The sequence below is a fragment of the Felis catus genome, chromosome D4 (genome assembly GCF_018350175.1).
Source record: "Felis catus isolate Fca126 chromosome D4, F.catus_Fca126_mat1.0, whole genome shotgun sequence".
Taxonomy (NCBI): domain Eukaryota; kingdom Metazoa; phylum Chordata; class Mammalia; order Carnivora; family Felidae; genus Felis; species Felis catus.
The window spans coordinates 45529082-45553993 of NC_058380.1; the positions used below are offsets into that span (position 1 = coordinate 45529082).

At 43.5% G+C, this 24912-nt stretch overlaps 1 protein-coding gene across 7 annotated transcripts in view; it reads left to right on the forward strand.

Moving 5' to 3' along the window:
* FOCAD (focadhesin) overlaps positions 1 to 23213 on the forward strand; it is a 324630-nt gene extending 301417 nt beyond the window's left edge. For all 7 annotated transcript variants that reach the window (XM_023242354.2, XM_023242353.2, XM_045043365.1 and 4 more), the window contains 8 exons: positions 715 to 830; positions 4671 to 4931; positions 5690 to 5779; positions 9012 to 9189; positions 10825 to 10922; positions 18223 to 18474; positions 20503 to 20578; positions 22819 to 23213. In XM_023242354.2, coding sequence (XP_023098122.2) covers positions 715 to 830; positions 4671 to 4931; positions 5690 to 5779; positions 9012 to 9189; positions 10825 to 10922; positions 18223 to 18474; positions 20503 to 20578; positions 22819 to 22892 — 1145 coding nt within the window. In that variant the 3' untranslated portion in view covers positions 22893 to 23213. The remainder of the gene's footprint in view (positions 1 to 714; positions 831 to 4670; positions 4932 to 5689; positions 5780 to 9011; positions 9190 to 10824; positions 10923 to 18222; positions 18475 to 20502; positions 20579 to 22818) is intronic.
* The last annotated feature ends 1699 nt before the right edge of the window (positions 23214 to 24912 follow it).

Below are 24912 nucleotides of genomic sequence, written 5' to 3' on the forward strand. Positions count from 1 at the left end.
CTGATGGGGATCAGGCTACTAAAAGGACTCGATCACTGGGGAATGTGGCAACATTTTTAAGTCCTTCCAGACCTAAACGGATTTTTCTATGAACTGAATGCAAGGTAGAAGGAGAGGAAAACAGAGGCAAAGCGTTTTAGCTCGTGTTTTCTCAAATTTTTCATGGTATTTGATTATTTAGTTTTCTATTTATTTATTTATTTATTTATTTATTTATTTATTTATTTATTGAGAGAGAGAGAGAGAGAGAGAGAGAGAGAGAGAGAGAGCGAGCGAGCACGAGCGGGGCAGGGGCAGATGGAGAAGGAGACACAGAATCCGAAGCAGGCTCCAGGCGCTGAGGTGTCAGCACAGAGGCTGATGTGGGGCTCGAACCCACAAACCATGAGATCATGACCTGAGCCGAAGTCAGATGCTTAACCGACTAAACCACCCAGGCAGGCTCCCCTTGATTATTTAGGTTTCTTGGGACACCGGAAGAGAAATTTCCCAAGCTAGATCATGGCCCTTGCCAGTTCCAAGGCTTAACCTGCTGCTGCCTGCGGGCACATTCTTTGACTCACAATGAAAAGGTCACTTGAAATACCTTTCGGTTTACTCACGTTCTGTTACTTGTAGATGTCACACAAGCAGAGGCTTTGATTTAAGACAAGGAAGCCTGAAAAGGAATCCGAGAAGGGGCTGTGTTACCAATACTCTCTTCTTCTCTTTCAGGAGAAGAAATACAGCAGCTGTGCCTGGAAATTATGGTGACGCAGGCGCAGTCATCCCAGAATGCAGCTGCGCTGTTGGGACTGTGGGTGATGCCACCACTGATCCACAGTCTGAGTGTATGTAGCAATTAAGGGTGTTGGGCAACAGGAGGATCTGGTTCTTTGGGGAGAGATTAACGTTCATCTGGGCGTATGTTCTCAAAGTCAAAGAGTGGCCAGATGTGATTTTGTAAAAATTGGGGGCTTGGCAATAGCTGGCCAGCAGATGGGAAGATTGTGACGCAGAACTCTGCCCCAGCCGTCGACATTCATGCTTTCAGCTCCCCTTGATTATGAAAAAGGAAAATATGGTCAGAGATACGAAAGTTCCTTTCTCAAGATCCTCCAGCTAGAAAGTGATGGAGTTATGAGAGCCTAGGTTTATTTATATGGTATACAATATCATATAAATGATATCCATAGGTTTTGGTTTTGTTTCTTTTTGAGAGAGAGAAAGAGGGCGAGCATGTGCATGTGAGTAGGGGAGGGGCAGGGGGAACAGAGAATCCAAAGCGAGCTCTGTGCCGATGGCTCGAACTCATGAACCACAAGATCGTGACCTGAACCAAAGTTGGATGCTCAACCAACTGAGCCACCCTGGTGCCCCTGATATTTAGGAGGTATTAAGAAACAGGCAAATCCAATATGATCCCTCCCTTTCACAGAAAAGACAGCAATTCAGGTGAGCCTTGAAGGCTTGGTAGGATCTCATCAAGCATCAAGTTAGAGGCACGGGGCACGTAGGTGGGAGGGTGTAGAAACATCTCTGCCAGCGTGTTGGGCTTGACCAAAGCGCTGAGGAAGAAGTGACCTAGCCTGATATCTACGACAGAAAGAGGGAGCCAGCACCTTCCAGGGTACAGGCCAAGGGTCAGTAGGAAGAATGGGATAAGATGGCTTAAAGAAAAGCAATTAGTAAATTGTAAAATTTTGAGTATATTCTAAGGTGGGACAAGAAAAACCACACTCCATGATCCCTTAGAGGTCTACCAATTGATCGTAAGTTAAATGACCTCATCACCGTTACTCTTCTATTCGGGAGGCTTTAGTTCTTTGAGAATTTTGCCAAGCTCTTGTATTAGTTCCTCAGTCTTTTACCTTCAGTTCCTGTTGGGTACTTTTTTTCTTTTAAGCTCTGCTTCGTATTCTAATTCTCTTCCACTGAAGGGAGACGTGACTGAGGTCTGCATCCTTTGCGTCAGCAGCTGTCATGAGCTGTCTGCTCCAAGCACGTCCCGTGTAGCCGCCATTACTGAGTAGTGGCCACGTACCTGCGACTTGTAAGCACTCAGTGAGCGCTTCCTGACATCAGACTGAATCTGTCTTCGACCCTGACACACCAGTGGTTTTTATACATCTTTGAGTTAGAATTTATATTGCATAACATATGGCTATTTTAAATGTACAGTTTGCTGGGTTCTGGTACATTTGTACATTTTTATCCATCACCGATAATATTTCCATCACCCCCAGAAAGTTCCGTCATGCCAACCTGGAGACAATCCCCGCTCCCAGTCTCAGACCCAGGCTACTGCTGATCTGCTTTTAGTCTCTATAATTTTTTTTTTTTTTGAAAGGAAGAAGGAGAGCGCATGAATGGGGGAAGGGGGTGGGGAAGAGAGAGAGAGAGAGAGAGAGAGAGAGAGAGAGAGAGAGAGAATCCCAAGCAGGCTTCACACCCAGCGCAGAGCCTGATGTCGGGCTCTTACGACCGTGAGATCATGACCTGAGCCAAAATCAAGAGTTGGACCCTTAACCAACTGAGCCACCCAGGTGCCCCTCTAATTTTTCCTTTTTTCAACAACTTTCATATAAACTTAAATTTCATGTAAACTTTAGAAATTCTTTAGAGTGGAATCATACAATATGAAGTCTTTTGTGCCCAGCTTATTCCACTTGTGAGAAGTAGATTTTATTGTTTCCAGTTTACAGGTTGACAAACTGAGGCAAATTGGGATCAAACAGAGTTTATGTAGCTAATATCCGGGAGTGAGTCTGGCTGACTCCAAAGTCCGTGTCTCAGACACTGTTCTATTAACTCCTCTTTCCTTTTGAACCAGGTAGAACTTGAACAGCCTGTTTCGTTTACCTCAAAAATCTTTCTAGAATTCAGTTATCCTTCCACTTCTCTCTCAGATCTGTGTTACTTTTTTGCATTTGTCTTTGAGAATGGACTTTTCTTAACATCGCTGTTAATTAACAAATTAAGTTGGTGAATTCACTATACCTTGTCTTTTTAAAAAAAAACGATCGGAGGGCGCCTTGGTGGATCCATTGGTTAAGCGTCCGATTTTGGCTTGGTCATGACCTCATGAGCCTGGGGTGAGTTCGAGCCCCACCTAAGGCTCTGTGCTGACAGCTCGGAGCCTAGAGCCTGCTTCAGATTCTGTGTCTTCCTCTCTCTGCCCCTCCTTTGCTCACACTCTATGTGTCTCTCTCTCCCTCAAACATAAGCAAACATTAAAAAAAAATTTAAATAACAGTTGCCAAAGGCTTAAGATGACAATGTTATCCTTGAATTACATAATCTTTGGAACTAGTTTTTAACCACAGATAATTTCAGGATTCTCCATATTATAACTGGAGCCTCGCCTAAAAATCATAGGGTGTTGCAAAAAAGATACATATTGTGTTTATCTGCAATCATCAGAAAGTTAAGGGGTGTTTTCTTTCATTAACATTGTTGCAAGTAGTTTCTTTTTGCACTGGTATTGCTAAAAGTTGCTATTTTAAATCCTCTCTGCAGCACTAATTTAGGACAACTATGCCAGATTAAATTGTTTCATACTGGTTTATTTAGGGGTTCCATTTTCACTCCTCAGTAGGTGTCCTGTATTTCTCATATGCTTCTTCACTCATTAATTCACCCAGTTCTGAAGGATTACTGAGTGTTATCTTGATCAGCCAACCATCTTCATACCAAGATTTGTTGACAAGTCCTGTATTTTCTGCAAAAACTTCATCAATTTCAGTTACTTGTCCTGATAGAGAATAGAGTTCACTAGCAGCTTGCACACTTTTCAAAGCACCAAACTCTTCTTGTTCAATCTTGTCCCCACTTCAGGCACGCGACGGTAAACAGCCTCTCACAAAGTGTCCTGTGCAAAACTGCTGATTCCTACGGTTCCAATGCCGTTTTCTGTTGTTATGCATTCATGTTTGTCTGTGGATTTACGCTCTGATAGCGGAACGGAGCAGGTGCTCCGTGTCCGGTCGGCGCCCGCCCTCAGCCCCCAGGGCCGGGACAGGCCGCATGCTCCGCCCGTTTCGAAGAATTTTTGAAGCCTCCTCTCTTAACATCTCTGACACAGAGCTCTTTTTAACCATGCGCCTTTCCGGCCCTCATGACCTCCAGCATGCCACGGTCAATTCTACATGTTCAGCTGCTCCTCTTTGGTCAAAAATGGTTCTGGCATGCCAGTTCTCCTTATCTCCTTACGCTTCCTAGAAGAAGAAATTAATAATATCAGATACTCTGGCCAGTCGATTTCCTGCAGATGAGGCTTTCATGTCCAGGATTTATTTTATTATTATTATTTTTTTTTTTTTTTTTTTTTTTTTTTGCCAGAGAATGTGACCTTTTAAGACTAAATAGCAACTGTCAAGTACTTTCAAAAGTTAGCATTTTGTTCCCCTCCCCAAAACAATCCCGGGCTTAAGCTGAGTGGTTCCCAGATGGATTGGCAGATACCGTATATACACAAGTTGCCCTGGACCACAGGTCACTGCAGTGGCCACAATCTCAGGCAGCGGTGGCCCACTGGACCGTGAAGCTGGGGGGAAATGAGGGGCAGGGAAGTAACCTTGAACCTTTCATCTCTCAATGTGCCCTCAAACACAGGGGTGACCTTGAGGTTTTAAACCCTGCAAGCCCAGACTTGGCCCGTTTCTTCCTGACCTCTTTTGGTTTGCTTCCAGTTGAACGCCAAGAAATACCTCCTGGTTTCTACACCTCTGTGGATAAAACACGTCTCAGACGAACAGATGGCGGGGTTTGTTGAAAACTTAATGGTGGCGGTGTTTAAAACGGCTTCCCCACTTCCCAATCCCGAGTTATGCATGAGTGCCTTACAGGGCCTGAGTCAGGCCATGAAACTGCCCAGCCCTGCCCACCACCTCTGGAGTCTGCTCTGCGAAGCCACCGGGAAGATTTTTGACCTTCTGCCAAAGAAGATTCGGGTGAGGAACAAAAATATTTACATTCCTGACCATTTATGTTTGGGATTTTTTTTTAAGCCCTTTTGGCAAAGCAGGGAGGTGTATGTTTTAAGAATGTGGTGGGAAGGCTAGGAAGAAAATAACCGCATTTTGCACTAAGAATGTGTTTGCTTCCAAGATCTAAATTGAGGTTGAATATTTAGAACCAACGTTTTGAGCAAGCTTAGAAACGGGTTAACCAGTGCTACACCAGGAAATATGCGGCCAGGCCTTTTACACAGATGCCTGTCGGAGACGAACAAGCACAGAAACCCTTACGCGTTAGACCTGGAGAATCTCTAAGCATGTTGTCCAATATATGACTTCTATCAAGTGACGCAATATATTTCTGAATCATTTAACTTCTTTGCAGCTTTACGAAGAAGTTAAAAATCTGTGTGGAATGATGGATTCTGATAAGGAGAAAAAGTACAGCCAAACAAAATAAATAGGAAAGATTTTGTCGTTGCTGCTGTTTTAAAGTAAGCTCTATGCGCAACGTGGGGCTTGAACTCAAGACCCTAGGTCAAGTGTCATGTGGTCTACTGACTGAGCCAGCCAGGTGCCCCGGAAAGATGGGTTTTTTTAGTGCCAAAAACTGGCCATATGTTCTGGTTTGATTAAAATCTCAGAGACTGCTGTTCATGGAGATAAGCAAATCTAATAATTTGTCGGAACATTGAGAATATATCTGTTATCTTACGTTGTATTTTGACCTGCTTGTGATTTTTCCTTACCAGAGAAATGATCTAGAGCTATATATCAGCGTAGCAAAATGCCTCTCAGAAATGACAGATGATGAAGCCAATCGAGTTGCCCAGATTACTGAGGTAATAACATATCTCTGTATTTATTTCCATTATTGAAGCGGGACTTACAGTTGAAGAGATGGTTTATCCTTTTTGATTGAAGCTACTTTTGCCTCTTCTTTCTTACTGGATAATTTCAGGAAACTATCCCTGCTTCACTGTGGGGTCTCATGCTCAGCCTCATGGAACGGATGGATAGATAGATGAATGGCTTTTTAACCTACCTAATCCCACTTTGTCAAGAACATTTTAGTGTCACCTGTGGGCAAACGTAAGCGCAGGGCAACGTCTTCAATACCAAATCCAGAAGCATGGGAATATTCTGGCTGAAAAGCTTGCGGTGCGCGGAAACCATGAAGTAGTCTTGTTTTTAAATTTATTTTCTCTCACCTGGTACTTATCCTTTTGTAATGAAGAAAGCTGGCTAATTGAAAAACAAGCACCGTTAGCACGGACACAGCTAATGAACAAGTGCTCCTGGTACCCACACCCAAAGGATGAGTGAGTAACATACCAATAAAGTTGCCACATTTAGTTAGCATGATAGATGTCTTATTAGATTTGAATTGCCTGTAAACAATGATTTTTTTTTTTTTTTAGTATAAGTATATCCCAATGGACATACTTATTCCAATGGCAACCCTGCATACCAGGTAATAGCAAAGGTCTAGAGAATCATGGGCCCTTATCCAACTGGTGGACCTCTTACCATTTATTTCGCTCAAGATGGCAGGTTCAGTTGAATCCTTGAATTTCTGCATCTTGCAGCACTGATTCTCAAAATGGGGTCCCTTGGACCCAGCAGCATAAGCCTGGGAGCTGACTGGAAATGAAAATTCTAGAGTCCCACTTCAGGTCTGCTGAGTCAGAGGTGGGGCCCAGGAGTGTGGGTCAACAGTCCCTCCAGGTGATTGTGCTGCATCCTGAGGTTTGAGAACCCCTGCTAGACCATTTGGAATATCAGGTTTTGGAGATGAGTTGAAGCAAGGACGAACACTATGAGGAAACGCGTGAAGAGAAGGAACTATAGAGCCTCACCGGTCGGGTTTGAAATCCAGCCCTGTAATTTACTAGCAGTGTGACCTTGGTCACGTTTCATAACCTGCCTCAGTTTCCGCATCTACGAAAGAAAGATAATAGCACCTACCTCCTAGAGTTGGTTTGAGAGTTACAATGACTTAATCCATGTTAAGTTCTTGGAAACGTACCTGACCCGAGGCGAGCACTCAGTAATTATTCATTATCCTAATTATCACATTCGTGTAATCTATTACATCCTGTTATTATGATATTCGTGTAATACAGTTGGAAGCAATGCATGTTATTTACTTCGCGGTACCTAGAGCCAAAGGTTGCTGTGGTACTCACCCGGGTTCTTAAAGTACCAGTTAGAACATTTTCACGTTCTAGCGAAAATAAGTTCTATTATTCAATAGTGTTCTGAGGTCCCCAAAAGTGTGTTTTACCGAGGTCCGTGCTTTTTACTCATTTCTGGAAGGAATGGAGGTTAGAATAAGGCAATGGTGAAGAGCTCAGACCTCCTGGTTTCACTTCTCACTCTGCCAGTGTAGCCACGTGACCTTAACTGAGCAAGTTACTTAACCTCTGGGCTTCCGAAGGGCAGGATGATGGTAGTCGTCTGCATCGGGTGGTGTGAAAATTAAATGGTCAATACAGGGCTTCTCGAACTTGCTGGTCTCAGGAGTACTTCAGTGTCTTAAAAGTTGTTGAGGATTCCAAAGGGCTTTGATTTAAATGGGTCCTCTCTTTCAGTAAATCCATTGCATCTCAGTATAAATAAGAATTTTTGAAAACAAAACAAAATGAAAAAGTGACATTGTTTTACATTTTTTGCCGATCTGTTTCCTCCATCTGGCCTCTCATCGAAATTTCTTTAATGTTGACTTCTGGCTGCTGCTTCACTTAATCTGTTGCAATGTTGTTTTGGTGAAGTATGGGGGGGAAATGTAGCCTCATAGAAATAATGTCGGTAGAAAAGGGAACAGTGTGTCAATAGTTACAGATAATTATGGATTTGTTGTTGTTGTTGTTGTTGATGTTGCAACACAACTCAACAAGCCGTGTTTTCTTCGGGGTAGTTGCAGGGTGTAGAATGTGAATTCGTGTCAGTGAACTTGACATACTCTGCTATGTTAAACTCCATCGGTCTGTCTTGCACTGTGGGTCTTCTCCCCAACGTACGATATTACAAAATCATTTGGAAAAAATACCGAATCACTGAGTCTTGAAAATCCTCCACACGTTGATCCATTTCATTATTCCGTATCAAAACATCACGTTGGTTAAAATCCTCAGAAAAGCCTTTTATGCATTGTGAAGCTGCCAACTCATCGTAGCAAATACAGATTTTCCAAAAATCAGATTTTCACGTGAAAGCTCAGGTTTTATCATTGGCAACAAATACTGCCAAGTATTTCCTCGAAGCGACAGGCCCACTTTCTTCGACTGAAAACAACAACGACAATAGTCTGTTAAATGCTCAGTCTGAATAACCATAGTTTGTCCATCCTTCGTCCTTGCAGGTCAGTGGTGTTCCATAAAAAACTGGCCGTGTTGAGTTCACAGCGCAAACTCACAAGTGTTTTCCCTGGAGACAACCCTCCTACTTGGGTATGCCGCAGAAAGCCCTTCTGCGGACTTCCTGTTTTATACAGGCTATTAAAAAGATGTGTACTCAAGGGCAAAGGTGTGATGAAACTAATAATTGTCATTGTTTACAAGAGCATTTTAAATAAAACTTGGTTTTTAAAAAGTTGCAAGTAGCAGCGACAAATACAGTGACTGTTACTGGAGTTTGGGCACTAGTGTGAATATAGTTTGACCCCACAGACCCTTTAAAAGGGTCTTGGGGTCCCTCAGAGGTCTGGGTACCGCACTTTGTGACCTGCTGAGTGAATACACGTTAATGGTGCCTGGCACGTAAGTACCGTGTTTGTTAGTTGTCGTTATTATTATTTGTGTGTTCTTACAAAATATCACCACCGATCAACCCCTGAAATCACTTACGGTTTTTATGAGAAAACGGGAGGTGACATTACAACCTTCCGTCTGTACGTACACTTTAAAATCTAGCACACGAGGCAGATAGGTCACACGCTGCAGGAAACGAACAGTTTTAGCATTCGGAATAATAACCCACTTTAAACTCACCCTTTCTGCTTTGCCCTTGCCTCGAGGTTTCATAATGACTTCAGCTAATTTAATAGTAACAGAACCGTTTGCTTTTTTGCAGAGCAGCGTAGAAAAGGCTGCCTTTGTCAGGCTGTACTTGGTCTCTCAAGGACGATTCCCCTTGACGGGCTTGACTGATATACTCAGCGTTGCTATTCAGCACCGTGAAAAAGACACACTAGCTTGGATGGTACTGCACGGTTTATACCAAGCCCGGATTGTGAGCCATGCCAACACAGGTAAGGCCAGCCCTGGGCGAACAGCAGAAACCGAAAGATCTGCCTGCCTACCTTCCCCTTTGAGCTATAATTATTTCCTCCACTTCAAAACTAGGTTAATGCTTCTTGACACAGGAGAGCTCTTGTTACCCCCCCCCCCCCCCAAAGAAGAGCACCTTAAGTGGAAAGACCTGTTCCAGCTCCCAACCCCCACCTCGGAGATAGAAATGGATTCCGCTGGTGACTTTCATATTGTCTTTAGCCCTCCGGGCCCTCGAGGATATCAACAAGTTTATCAGGTTGATTCTGCCTGCTTCCATTACCCAAACAGGATGTCAATTGATTCTGCCTCATGTTTTCTTGAGAATGGCTCTTGGGTGGTTATTTACCAAACAAGTAAAAAAAAGAAAAAGAAAACAGCCACAACAAAATTACATCGTTATTCTAAAAGAGAACTTCTCAAGGGTGAGAGGGATAAAATCTAGGCACCCTAACTGCATCCTCAAGCCCAAAGCTCTAGGCCTGAAGCTCTCTCTGCTAGTGAATCAGATGGTAGAACTTTTAGACCGTTGTAGACATTTATACTTTAATAGTCATCTGAAAGGGCAGCTCCCCCATTTCTCCTCCTACACCTTTGGTCACGTTGCGTGACGCCTACGTTCTTTTCTGAATGACACCCGGCTTCGGTAGATCAGGTAGGACCTGGAAACCCGAGTGCCCCTAGGCAACTTCTGGTTCTGTATCTTCTGTATTTTCCTCATCATCTTGTATCTTCAAGGTTGTGAGTGAAAACCGGCAGGCAGAATTGTAGTGCCCTTTGTGAGACGGTACAGGAAATTTTGATTTGTTCTCCTCTTTGGCAATCGAGATGGTTGTCTCCTATCCGCATTAGTGTCTGCCCAGTGAAAAATGACCCTGTGATGAAAAGCTAGATTTTTTACTCTAAATCACAAGTGCATTTATCAAGAAGAAATCTACTAGGTGTTCCCAGTGAAACACGAGGATACGCCAAGTGAACTGAACTCAATTTGATAGGGCCTTTGGGTCTAACTAGCTGGCCTTCCCATTTAATTCCTGTTCTCCTTTTCCTCACTTAAATTTGACAGCCTTCCCAAGTGATCTTTACTGTGCTGGGAATTCTCCTTTTTAAAAAATAAGAAAGGAAAAAAAAATCAATATTTATGCTGGTGTTTGTCCCCCAGTTACTGTATAATAGCTGGCTTTTATTTTTCTTTTTATGTCTTTGGGATAGGCTTTCTCCGGGATTTGGGCATAAAATGGGAACATCTAAGTTAAAGGAAGACCTATAAAAACAACAGTCGACATTACTGACTTGCTGGCATGCTAGATTTCTCCCCGTGTGTTTAATGCTGAGAGAGAAACTCCAATAAGTGCATTTTATCACTAGTGGGGGCGCAGTTTTGAAGAACAGATTACCTTTTGAAAAGAAAGACACAAATACGGTCCCTCTGACACGCAGAGCGTCAAAGAACTCTCGCGCAAAATCACAGGTCTCACGTATCGCAAGAGGATTTGAAACCGTTTCATGGAATCCTCACTGGGTGTTATGCTTTAGTTATGATGGCTATTACTGATGGGTCTTACATTTCATAGGAAAACCGTGGTCTGGTACCAAAACATCCTTTTCTGTTTCAGGCGTGTTGAAGAGAATGGAATGGCTCTTGGAACTGATGGGTTACATCAGAAACCTTGCATACCAGTCTACCTCTGTTCAGAACGTGGCTCTTGACGAGGTACAATCTAGAGGCGTGACCTGTGGCTTTCTTAAAATGTACAACTTATGTTTGCTCTCCCCAAAGACAAAAAAAAAAAAAAAGGTTGCTGCTTGCTTGCTTTCCACGCCCTCCCCGCCCCCCCCCCATTCTTTTAATTTTTGGGGAATGATGGTGATAACTCTCCGATGTCACAAGGAAATGGGTGTGCTTGCCTGGCTCCCAAAGACTGCTAGGGCTGCCCTTCAAAAAATATTTTCAACAGAAAAAGTTCCTCAACAGGCAGAACACAGAGGACACTAGCTGATGAGGGAACCCAGGGTTCTGTGCCCTTGGCCTTGACCCCACCAAGGAGGTGGGGTGCATTTGTACCGGCCCAGAGAATGTCTTCAAACACCTGGTTTGAAGAGGTTCCTGAAGCGGATGCAAGTAATCTGTGTTCGCGCCGATGCTTAACGTGCGTGAGAGGAGTTTCAGCACACCTGTAATATGAAGTGTGACCCAAAAAAGATCCACAACCATTGATAGTAGGTAAATGAAAATAGAAAAGGTTAATGCATAAAAGGAAGACAACGCTTTCCACTCTGCTTATTTTCTTGACTTTGCTGCCCACTGTGCATTTTTTAGTAGATTTTGTTTTTTTTTCTGTAGGCATGACTCATTCACAGGTATCCCGCTGACGCTGACGGTGTGAGTGGCATTTGTATAAGCTGGGATGTTGTTTGAAATGCTGACGAGCTTTGTAGAAGAGTTGGCTGTAGGCTTGAAATTGTAATCAGTGAGATTATGAATTTTAAGGAAGTAAAGAAGACTTCTTAAGCTTTGTGTTTACCGAGCAGAATCTGTCTTCTTTTCCTTCTCATCTCCTAAGGTTTTGCCAACGTTCTGTTTTCTTGCAGACATCTTTTTTATTTATGTATTTAAAAAAATTGTTTAAAACCTGGAAAATACAGATAAACAGGAGTGTCGTTTAAATCACAAGTCGGAGGAGGCCCTTGTTCTCACCATGTCTGTGAGTGTTTAGATTAGTCTCAACTCTAGATGGATGGGTCCTAGACAGATGGTTTGGAATGCTTGTGGAGATATATAGTCTGAGAAAATGGCAGAATAGGAGGACCCTAAGCTCACCTTATCCCACGGACACTGGAGAACACTCACATCAGTGTCGATAGTCCGGGAAATGACCCAAAGGCTGACAGAACAGACTCCTCAACTAAATCTAGAGAAGAGGCCACGCTGAAGAGGGAAGGAGGGGCAGAGACGGGGGTGGGGGCCTAAACAGACCATAGGCGTGGAGGGAGCCCACGTGGGGAAGACGAACCCCCGTAACATTTGGCTTTGAAAACTAAAGGGGGCTGATCTCGTGAGTTTAGAGGGGGCTAATTTTGTGAGTTCTTCCAACCAGCAGGACTTAAAGTTTGGGACTTTAAAAATCAGCAGGTGGGGGGCACCTGGGTGGCTTGGTCGGTTAAGTGTCCGACTTCGGCTCAGGTCATGATCTCGCGGTCCGTGAGTTCCAGCCCCGCGTCGGGCTCTGTGCTGACCGCTCAGGGCCTGGAGCCTGCTTCGGATTCTGTGTCTCCCTCTCTCTCTGCCCCTCCCCTGTTCATGCTCTGTCTCTCTCTGTCTCAAAAATAAATAAACGTTAAAAAAAATTTAAAAAAAAAAAAAGAAAAAGAAAAATCAGCAGGTGGGGTTCTGGGAGAGCCTGGCCGCTCAGAGGAAACCAAGTCCCTGCCCTTAAGGAGACAGCACAACAAACGGCCTCTGGAGGTACCGCATAGGGGCAGCAATTTGAAAACTGCTTGGGGCATAAGGGAAGGAGAGTTATTTACTTCTCTCAGAGCATGTCCGTGTCCGGAGGGGTAGTGTCCACGGGGTGACTCCTCCAGGAACGAAGGAGAGGTAGACACCATCTCCTTCCCCAGCGTGAACACAGCGCCACCTGTAGGAACCAGTTTGGCACCCGCATTCGCTGTCTAAACTTGCTTACGCTGCGCCCGCCCCTGCCGCCCCAGGCTTCGTGGATCAGCTCCGACCCGCGCCCCCCCCCCCCCCAGCTGGGCTTGCTCCAGTTCCAGTGCTGCGGATCCCCTTCCCCAGACCTGCTCAAACTTTGCCGACCCACGCTTTGCGGGGCCTTGGCAGCGGTGGCGGCGGCAGGTACCCTCCCGTGGAAGCCAGGCGCGCACTTTGCTGAAACTGAGTGGCCCGCCCACCCGCTCTTTGCAGATCCGCACGGGCTGACCCCGTGGTGGCGGTAGGTCTCCTTTCACAGCAAAGCTGAGCGCATTTGGGTCCACCTGCACGCCCTACCCCTGAACGCTTTGCAGACCGTGCCCGGCCACTGTGGCCCCAGATGCGGTGGCATGCCCCTCACCCTGGCGCGCACGTCTTGGGGGGGCTTTGCGCATCGCCCTCCCGAGCCCGTTGCAGATCCACCTCCTCCAGTAAGCTCTTGGCCAGAGCCCACTCAAAACGAAGCCACCCGCCTGGAAGTGTGCAAGCGGCCCTGACAGGGAGCAGCGCCACTCCAAAGCGACTCCTGCCTTGGAGAGAGAGCGAGAAAGATAGCCACACACGCCAGTCAGCTTGTTGCCCCACCTATGGGCTGGGGGCAGACGACTGGTCTGATGGCTGGCCCTGCGCGTCAACCAAAGAAGCTTCTCGGGGGACGACACAGGGAAAGTGCTCTGCAGTTTGGTGCCCCTGCATCTTTGGCAAATGCCTAGTCTGACTCAACTCAAGCCCAAAGCAGCACAGGACTGGCCCACAGGCACTACAGGGACCAAACGCTGCCGGTGACAGGCGAAGAGACCCACCGAAGACGACTGGACTGAAGGAAAAAGCAGTCAAGCGACAACAGCAGGGCACACACAACACACATAGGAGACGCCTCTGAAGCACCAGGTTCCGGTAAATGGGGAAAACTGCCCTGCGGAGTGTACAGGACCTCTTCTTCCTAAGGCCACTACTTTCAAGAGCAGGAGACATCGCCGACTTTTCCTAACATACAGAAACAGACACAGAGAGTTAGACAAAATGAGACTGAAGAATGTGTCTCCACTGAAAGAATAAGACAGAACCACAGCAAGAGTCCTAAGTGAAACAGATAAATATGCCAGACAGAGAATTTAAAGTAATGATTATACTCACTTGGCCTTTAAAGAAGAGTGGATGACATCAGTGACACCCTTTTTTAAAAAAATTGTTTTTAATGTTTATTTATTATTATTGAGAGACACAGAACATGGGCAGGGGAAGGGTAGAGAGAGGGGGAGACACGGAATCTGAAGCAGGCTCCAGGCTCTGAGCTGTCAGCACAGAGCCTGATGTGGGTCTCGAACTCACAAACTGTGAGATCATGACCTGAGCCGAAGTCGGCCGCTTAACCGACCGAGCCACCCAGGCGCCCCAGTGACACCCTTAATAAAGAGATAAAGAAGAACCAATCACAGATGATGAACATGATAAATGAAATTAAAAATACACTGGATGGAATAAATAGCAGACTAGAGAGGCAGTAGAAGAATGAATCCACAACCTGGAGGACAGAGTAATGGAAAGTAATCAAGCCGAGCAGGAGAGAAGAAAAAAATGAGGCAAAATGAGAACAGACTTTGGGAACTCAGTGACTCCATCAAGTGTAATAACTTTTGCATTATAGGGATCCCAGAAGAAGAGAGAAAAGGGGGAAGAAACTTTATTTGAAGAAATAATAGCTGGGGCACCTGGGTGGCTCAGTCGGTTGAGCATCCGACTTCAGCTCAAGTCATGATCTCACAGTTCGTGGGTTCAAGCCTCACATCGGGCTCGGTGCTAACAGTCCAGAGTCTGCTTCAGATTCTGTGTCTCCCTCTCTCTCTGCCCCTCCCTCCCCTGCTCGTGCACTGTCTCTCTCTCTCAAAAATAAATAAACATTAAAAAAAAATTTGTTTTTAAATAGCTGAAATCTTTGCGAATCTGGAGAAGGAAACAGAAATTCAGATACAGGAAGCACAAAGAGCTCCCAACAAAATCAATCCCAGGAGGTCCACAGCAAGACACAAAGTAATCAAAATGGCAAAAAGTGGCGATTCAGAGAGAATTTTAAAAGCAGCAAGGGAAAAGAAGACAATTACGTGCAAGAGAAACCCCAGAAGGCTATCAGATTTTTCAGTAGAAACTTTGCATATCTCTGATACACAGAGATATAAAAATTCTCAACAAAATATTAGCAAACGGAATCCAACAATACATTAAAAAAATCATTCACCACAGTCAAGTGGGATTCATTCCTGTGATGGAAGGGTGGTTCAGTATTTGCAAATCAAACAACATGGTGCAAGACGTCAATAAGAGAAAGGATAAAAACCTTATGATCCTTTCAATAGATGCATAAAAGCATTTGACAAAATACAACATCCATTCATGATTAAAAAAAAGAACTCAACAAAATGGATTTGGAGCGAAATGGGTTTAGAGGGAACATACCTTGACATAAGAAAGCCACATATAAAAAACCCACCGCTAACATCATACTCAGTGGGGAAAAACTGAGAGCCACAGCAGTCAGCAAAAAAACAAAAGGCATCCAGATCAGTAAGGAAGAAGTCAAACTTTCACATTTTGTAGATGACATGATACTGTATATACAATACCCAAAAGACTCCATCCAAAAACTGCTAGAACTGGTAAGTGAATTCAGTAAAGTTGCAGGATACAAAAGCAATACAAAAACCTGTTACATTTTTATACACTGATAATGAAGCAGCAGAAAGAGAAATTAAGAAACAATCCCATTTGCAATTGCACCAATGATAATAAAATACCTAGGAATAAACTTAACCAAGGAACTGAAAGACTTGTAATCTGAAAACTATAAAACATTGATGAAAAAAATGAAAATGATAAAAAGAAATGGAAGGACATTCCATGTGCGTGGATTGTAAGAACAAATATTTTTAAAATGTCCATGCTACCCAAAGCAATCTACAGATTTAATGCAATCCCTCTCAAAATACCAACAGCATTTTTCACAGAACTAGAACAAACAATCCTAAAATTTTTATGGAACCACAAAAGATATCACAGAGATATCACAATTTCAGACTTGAAGTTACATTACAAAGCTATAATTACAGAACAGTATGGTATTGGCACAAAAACAGACACATAGATCAATGGAACGGAACAGACAGCCCAGAAATAAACCCACAATTATATGGTCAGTCAATCTTCAACAAAGGAGGCAAGAATATGCACTGGGAAAAAGGGTCGTCAACAAATGGTATTGGGGAAACTGGACAACAATATGCGAAAGAATGAAACTGGTCCGCTTTCTTATATCATACACAAAAATAAACTCAAAATGGATTGAGGACCTAAATGTGAGACCTGAAACCATTAAAATCCTACAAGAGAGCGCAAGCAGTAATTTCTCTCATAGTAGCCATAGCAACATCTTTCTAGATAGGTCTCCTGAGGCAAGGGAAACAAAAGCAAAAATAAACTGTTGGGACTACATCAAAATAAAAAGCTTCTGCACAGCAAAGGAAACAGTTAACAAAAACTAATCATCAACCTACTTAATGGGAGAAGATATCTGTAAATGACCTAGCCCACAAGAGGTTAGTATCCGAAATATATAAAGAACTTCTACAGCTCAGCATCAAAAACCTCGAAACAATCCAATTAAAAAATGGACAGAAAACATAAAAGAGACATTTCTCCAAAGAAGACATCTGGATGGCCAACAGACCCATAAAAAGATTCTCAGTATCAGTCATCATCAGAGATATGAAAATCAAACCCACAAGGTGATATCACCTCATTCCTGTCAGAATGGCTAAAATCAAAACCTCCAGAAACAACAGATGCTGATGAGGATACGGAGAATCCTTTCACTGTTGATGGGAATGCACACTGGTGCAGCCACTGTGGAAGATGGTGTGGAGGTTCCTCAAAAAATTAAAAGTAGAACTGCCCTATGATCCGTAATCACAATCACATCACTGGGTATTTACCCAAAGAATACAAAAATACTAATTTAAAGGGATATAAGTGCTCCTGTGTTCACTGAAGCGTTATTTGCAATAGCCAAAGTATGGAAGCAGCCCACGTGTCCATCAGTAGATGAATGGATAAAGAAGGTGTGTGTGTGTGTGTGTGTGTGTACGTGTACATATATGTGTATACATATACACATAAATATATACACATACATATGCACATACATACATACACACACACACACAATGGAGTATTATTCAGCCATAAGAAAAAATGAAGTCTTGCCATTTGCAACAACATGGATGGATCTAGAGAGTACAGTGCTAAGCAAAATAAGCCAGTCAGAGAAAGACAAAACACCATATGATTTCACTCATATGTGGAATTTAAGAAACAAAACAAAGCAGGGGCGGGAAAGAAGCAACCAAAAAAACCAGACTCTTAACTATAGACAACAAACACATGGTTACCAGAGGGGAGATGGGCCGGGGAATGGGTGAAATAGGTGTATGGGATGCAAGAGTACACTTAGCTTGAAAAGCACCGAGTCATACACGGAAGTGTTGAGTCACTATATTGCACACCTGAAACTAATAGAACACTGAATGTTAACTACCCTGGAAGTAAAATTGAAAAGAAAAAAAAAAAAAAAAAAAAAAAAAAACCTTGGGATTATAGATGTAGGTCAGGATCGAGAGTTTGGGGAGTGTATTTCATTTCATGCCTGCTAATACTCAAAAATATGTTTTAAAAAATGCCTAATGATTTGTTATGACTCCCGCCAAGAATGCTTGTTTTTATTTTGTCTTAATGCTTATATTTTCAGCATTCATGGAACAAAATCAAGTGTTTGCCACTCAAATATTTAAATATCGAGAACAGACAAATAAAATACATGTGGAGAGTCATTTGTTGTTCAAAATAGAATCAGACTATACGTTTTTCTAAAACTCAGTTGGGGCTACGTAACAATAAATCTAAATATCCCTTTCCGTATCCCTCCTAATGAATTCTTTAGTCTCTTTGGAAACCCCAAAACAGAGGAGTGTCTGGATCTCAATATGGTGAGGAATTAAATAACGTTGCCCTGCATTATTAGAGCAATAATAATGAAACTGTTTGTCTTAAAAAAGAGGATCCCTAAAACCTTCCAAAGTCCTAGAATGTCTGTTTATTAAGTGTGGAAATGGAGTTTGCCGTTCAGTCTGGTTCCTCTTCTGGGGTAAAGGGGAAGGTAACACTGCGTCGTGATAGGGGCTGTGTATGTGTACATGTGTTACTTTAAATTGTTAAAACGTGTGACCTAACCTTGTGTCTATTTCCTTTGTAGGCTTTGGACTTCTTGTTGCTGATATTTGCAATCGCAGTGGTTGCATGGGCAGACCACGCGGCCCCTCTCCTCCTTGGCCTTAGTGCCAGTTGGTTGCCATGGCATCAGGAAAATGGCCCAGCTGGGTCAGCTTCGAGCTTCCTTGGCAGGAGTCCAATGCACAGGGTCACTCTGCAGGAGACTCTCACTCTCCTTCCCAGTAGCATGCCTATTCTGCTGCAGAAAGAGCCATGGAAGGAACAGACCCAGAAGGTGAGGTTCGCAGCCGCCCGCCCTGATGGCCATTTTCTCTTTAGCAATTTCTACAGTAGAACTGAGGTTGGGAGTTAAAGTGAAACGGGCATCACACCACGGGTTTTCATACTCCGCCTCAGAGAGTGAGGCTAACTGCTGGCTAAAAACAGCAACAAAGACAAGAGCAATAACTTGCTTACAGTTGGAGGTGAGGCAGAAAGAGGAGCTTATACTTGCCTTCCGTTATTAAAGGCACATGTGTTCTTGATCCTGGGGGTGACGGGATGAGTAAGTCCCTGAGCGTTCAGAATGTCGGAGGGAGGACAGACCGGAAGGCAAGTTCAAGGCTGCAAGATTGCATAAGGAGAATACAGTGGTGGTGGATAATGGAGGGAATGACCAACCATGCCTGGGGGTTGGGTCGGGGAAACGGGAATCTGGAGTGTCCGTGTTCTTGTAGCATATTTAAGGTTCCTCATAGCTCATGCCATCCTACAGCCACATTCCAGGGGCCCGTCATGCTCCTGGCCTGTGCTAGGTGACATGGGGAAATTTGAAAAGGCCATCACCCTTGCCCCCAGGAAAATCAGACTGCAGGAAGCACCATTTGGTTTTTAATGTCGAGCTACCCCGGGCTCTCAGCCGTCGTGCGGAGCATCTGAAAATACCGTACTTCCTGTGCTTCTCATGAAATGGCTCTGAACTGTCTTTAATACAGTTGATTGAAAGATTCTTCTTTGAATCCCATTTAATGAAAACTGGATTTCTGTGAAGTTGAAAGCTTCAAGCCAACTTTCTGTAGCTTACTGTTAAACATCTGAACGTTAGTCTTTAAAAATATTTCTCAGCTACGGACCCACAGGTTAGCCATGCGCAACTCCGCTGAGCATCTCAATTAAAATGCCTTTGTTTTCTCAAGCATTAGTATTGTCCCAAATGTTATGTTTTCCATTTAATGTTAAATCAAAACAAATTTTTAAGTGTGGAATCCCCTCATGTTTTTTCTGGCCCAGGACACCATCATCACTTTGGACTACAATGTAGACATCTTGCATCTATTATGTATGGGTAGTGCTTGATTTATTTACTTACCAGTAGGATATTAAAAAACAAAATTGAGAAGAAGAAGGAGAAAAAAAATTTAATTTAATTAAAGCAGAGAATTAGGAATATTTTCTTTCGGTTTTACTCTTTCTTCAAACCAGTTTCTATGTCCAGAGTTAAAATACCCGGTACCCGTGACTAATGTATGTGTTTTTCATGAGTCAAGATTGACAACGTTCAGTCATTAATGAAATTACCTTGTATCTAATTCAAAACCAATTTTGTCTTTACCCTGGGAAATCAGTCAAACTCCTGAGTAGTCTGAGTTTCTACCTCATTTGCAGGATTTATTTGCAGTTAACACATTTGGCTCTATCTAGTAAATTATTTTATGCCTTTCTCTTGGATTTCAACATCATGTTTTGTATCCATTTGGGCACAAATTGTTCTCACCTACAGAATGTCTTATGTTAGAAACAGAGGCTTCTGTCTGATGTGTTTCCCTATTTACCACCCGCCCTACGAGTCTGGGCCTAGATGCACACGGAATCAGGCAGCGTGATGCAGAGAAGGAACGTGAGGCTCTGAAGTCAGGTGCAGTTGGGTTCAAGTCTGGATTCTGCTGTTCACTGGGAGTGGACTTGGGCAAGGTTCTTAACCTCTCCGGTGCTCTCAGAGTGATGAGAGAGAAAGTTCATGGCACACAAGAGACCTCGGGACCCGTGTTTACCTCACAGTTAAAAATCTCTAGTAGATCTCAGGATGTTTAGCAGGGGAAGGAGATTTGACTTTGCTGGGTCATTGGACTAAACGGTAGCTGTGTCCAACTTCTCCGTCTCTTATGCCTGCTCCCCTTCTCCTCTCCACTCCTCCGGCTCAGGTCGGTATTTACCTCAGAGCTCCTGCACTGGTATGCGTGTATGCAGGCCAAAGGGCCCCAACTGGTCTCTTGCTGTTAGTGGGACTGTCTTCACTGATCCTGCTCTTTTCTTTTCACCCTAGTTCATTGACTGGCTCTTCAGCATCATGGAAAGCCCCAAAGAAGGCCTCTCAGCCAAATCCAGGGATCTTTTGAAAGGTATTACTTCCATACTACATGCCCAGCATAGATGAAAGCCATCCATGGTTGTCTTTGCTGCAGAAACCACATCCTCGTATATATTGGTCCCTGAAAGGCTCATCTGAACTCAGTTTAGAAAAGTAATCTGGAGCCGTCGTCATGTGGCATTTTGAATTAGTGGATTTAAAAAGAGCTCCATGCCTTTAAATTTAACTTTTATTTAAATAGCTTTTAAATGTTTTATTCTAATGGCAAAAGATCACTTTAATTAATTTTAGAAAATGCAGAAAAGAGCAACGACGAATCCAGAGTCCCATTGCCCCATGGCAATTTTGGTATTTTTTCCTAAGAAGTTTTCGCCCTCTCTGCGTATGAGTGTTGTTCTAACATGTTTATAATCATAAGCAACTGAAAAATACACATAGACACTTTGAGCACACTGCCTTTTTTATTTAAAAATCATCTTTTCAAGCATTTTAACCTATTCCTATATTGGCTTCATTAATAGTATTTACAATAGCTGCATAGTGTAGCTATGCCAAGGGAATTGAACATTTCCTACACTTTCAGGCATTTAAATAGGTTTTTGTGTTTTTTATACTTCTCTATTGATTTGTTAAACTATGACTATAGGAACCACAAATATAGAATATCTTCATGTGAAAATTATGTATATTATTTTACTCAAATCTGAGAAGTCTTTTGGGTGTTGGTTCTTTGGCCTGAAATACCTTGTATTGTCATCTGTGTCTTAGGACTCAGGGGTCTGGTCCAACCAATGGCTGCTGTTGATATGGCCTCTGACATGCTGTAAGATATTGCACTAGAAGGTCTCATCTTGGGAAAACCACCTGTCGGCCTACACTTGTGATAATCTTATCTGTCCAGCCTGATAATGGCCATAGTATGACCGTCCTTTTCTCTAAGTGGGGTATAATTTCTTGGTTGCCAAACAAGTAAGAATTCCCTAATCTCTTGGTTCTGATCCTTCTCCCTACCCCCAGCATAGGCAGAGGGCATGTATAGGAAGAGGATTGTGATCAACCACAGAACTCCACTGAGAATAAGGGCAGTGGTCCGACATACGTTCACTCGATCCGTCCCTAGAGACTTGCTAGGATTTCCTCCATTTGTTTGCCTCAAGGAGTTTAAACTCATGCTTAATGACCATGGGTCCCTAATACCATTGGCTCCTCCAAACATACACTGTTTTAGGTCATGAAGATAACAAACACCTTGATATGGATGAGGAAAATAGTTATTTGGGTCAAGGAAGAAGTACATGTTCATTTGATTATATAGTCAAGGGCTTATTAGAGTCACACACAAGAATTGTGTAACTCTGGCTTACCTACATTTCCTCACACTATTATATTTTAAATAACAGCTCAATATATTTATGTTAATATTCCAAAATAAGATCTATAATAAGTTACCTAGAGGAATTACATAGAACTTTCCTACTTGAAATTGATCCCTGAGGGACCCATGACAAATAAGAAAAGGTATAGACTTGTGGGTACATAGTCACATACAGATTAGTACAGTCAGGCTTGTTCCATTGAGCACATGAACCTAATAACTTCATCACAGGACCAGTATTTTATTTCTGTCTTTTACCTTTTAACTGAACATGTAATGGAAAAATCATATTCATGTAGAAAAGTGTACAAATCATAAGCAGGTTTTTTACAAAGGGAACACACCTATGTAATCATCATGAGATAAAGAAAAAAAAAAAACAAAAACAAAACAGTGGCATCCCAGAAGTCAGTTTTGGTTAAATCTGCAGAATTTCCTGTTAACTGGTTCCAGAATAACTTAAATAACAATTGAAAAAAAAACACAACCTTTTCCCCAGCTTTTATTAAAAGCTTTCTACTGTTAAAATTCTGCCTAAGGCGTGCTTAGTCTTAAAGATTTAGCCAAGTAAGAAAAAGCCAAGTTCTGTTCTGACACATTTTTTTATCTAAATGACCTTTTCAGGGGCACCTGGGTGGCTCAGTCAGGCCTCCGACTCTTGATATTGGCTCAGGTTGTGACCTTGAGGTTGTGAGATCGAGCTCTGCGTCAGGCTCTGCACTGAGCCTGGAGCCTGCTTGGGATTCTCTCCCTCCACCCCCTCTCTCTTCCCCTCTTCTGCTCACACACGTGCCTTCTCTCACCTAAACACACAGTTAAAAATAAGTAAGCAAATGACCTTCTTGGATGCATTTCACCACATGCAACAGCACACTTCACTTTTTTTGTCCCCTCAGCCACCCTGCTGTCCTTGAGAATCCTCCCAGAGTTTAAGAAGAAAGCCGTATGGACCAGAGCGTATGGTTGGTGAAGTTCTGTGATAGCCGGCAACATCCTCAGATGGATGAGGAAAGCCATAGAAATGGAAGAAGTTTGTCCAGAATTCGTGTCTGGGGTCGCTGAGCCTTGACGCAGAGAGTTAAGGGTCACGAGAAGGTGGAGACGTAACCGACAGTTTGACTCACGCGTGCCAGGAGAAGCGGGCATTGCTTCCGTACCCAGGCCAGTGGAGACTGAAACAAGAACTGGAATTTTCCTGTATTTGGCAGGAGTTCAACCTGAAGATTTACTCTGTGCAAATCGGACAACATCATCCTCTCCCCCGTAAATTCTAGTAAAATAATCCTGTGAATGTTGTGCCTGTGACTTCTTTGTTTTAAGGCGTGGGGAAGCTTTTGCTAGCAAAACCAAGCTTATAGCGGTGCCGGTGACATCACCATCGATTTCCTTCGAAGTCTCTGGAGGATATTCGTTGACTTCAAGTTTTCTTACTGAGAAAACAGCCTTGCCGCCTGTCAATAATAAGCCTGGTGCGAGTGGAACATTAGCTAACTCAGATTCGTTAGTGGTGGCTATAATTTTCTTACGCTTGGGTCTCTTGAATGCAGTCTGAAAGTTACCGAATCCAAAAAAGCTCCGGCCAAAGAAGAAAACAGGGGCTCACAAACCAAGAAGTTCTAGAGCAGATCCGATCAGGTTCAGTCAGCTGCGCTCGGTGAGGCAAACAATGCCATTAGGGCGCGCGATCACTCCACATGGTTGTTAAGACGGCTGCCCGCAACCACAAAGGGAAGGAAAGGTGTCCTTGCCCGTAGGTATGACAGGAGCAGCATGGAGAGGACTCTGGTTGGGCTTGGATCACATGTGAGTCCCCGAACAACATGGACGTGGGAGGTGGGGTACCCCAATCTACCGGGCCTGGGTCACACCTAAACCGGGTTTCCTCCAGGAGAAAGATGAGGGAATGCTGGATAGAAATCTTTTTGAGGGGCGTCTCAGTCAGTTGGGCCTCCGACTCTTGATTTCAGCTCAGGTCACGATCTTAACAGTTCGTGGGATCAGGGCCTATGTTGGTTGGACTCTACACTGATAGCACGGAGCCTGCTTGGGATTCTCTCTCTCTCTCTCTGTCTCTCTCTCTCTCTGCCCCTCCCCCACTTGTGTGTGTGTGCTCTCTCTCCACCCTCAAAGAAATAAACATTTTAAAAATACATCTTTTGGAAAGAACAATGTTTTTTATAAGTACAAATCTCTACCTTAATTAAGCAGGGTGGCTGGTGGCCTAATGACAAATAAATGAAGTTATGCGACAATGTCCTCGAGGGCTTGAGAATCAGGCAGCATTTCCATTGTGATCTACTTGCTAATAATTTTTCCTTCATGCGGGCATTAATCAAAGCCGCCTTTAACCAATCATATGTATGTTCTGATGGATACATACGTGGGATCACTGGGGATGAACGTTGTGCCCGCCGGAGTGATAATATACCTTTGTGTGTACCATGCCATATCAGTGCCCGGTTCTTTACAAGCACCGGGGAACTTTTAGTCTTCCTGTTTGACATACTGTGCGTTCATGTCGTCACCCAGTCAACCTCTCGCTCAGGTTAAAAATAACTCCACGTTGGGGCGCCTGGGTGGCGCAGTCGGTTAAGCGTCCGACTTCAGCCAGGTCACGATCTCGCGGTCCGTGAGTTCGAGCCCCGCGTCAGGCTCTGGGCTGATGGCTCGGAGCCTGGAGCCTGTTTCCGATTCTGTGTCTCCCTCTCTCTCTGCCCCTCCCCCGTTCATGCTCTGTCTCTCTCTGTCCCAAAAAATAAATAAACGTTGGAAGAAAAAAAAAATTAAAAAAAAAAAAAAACAACTCCACGAGTTTAGTTTCCAAATATATGGATTTGTGATTGCAGGTTCCGGATATCTGTGGTTCACTTCATAATTCACGTTCTTTCTTTTTGCCGAACCTCAATAAGGTGCCGAGATGCTTTCAGAAAAGGGGAAGGCGAGACGGGCCCTGGGGTAGTATTCACCTGCGTTGCCGATATTTCGTGTTT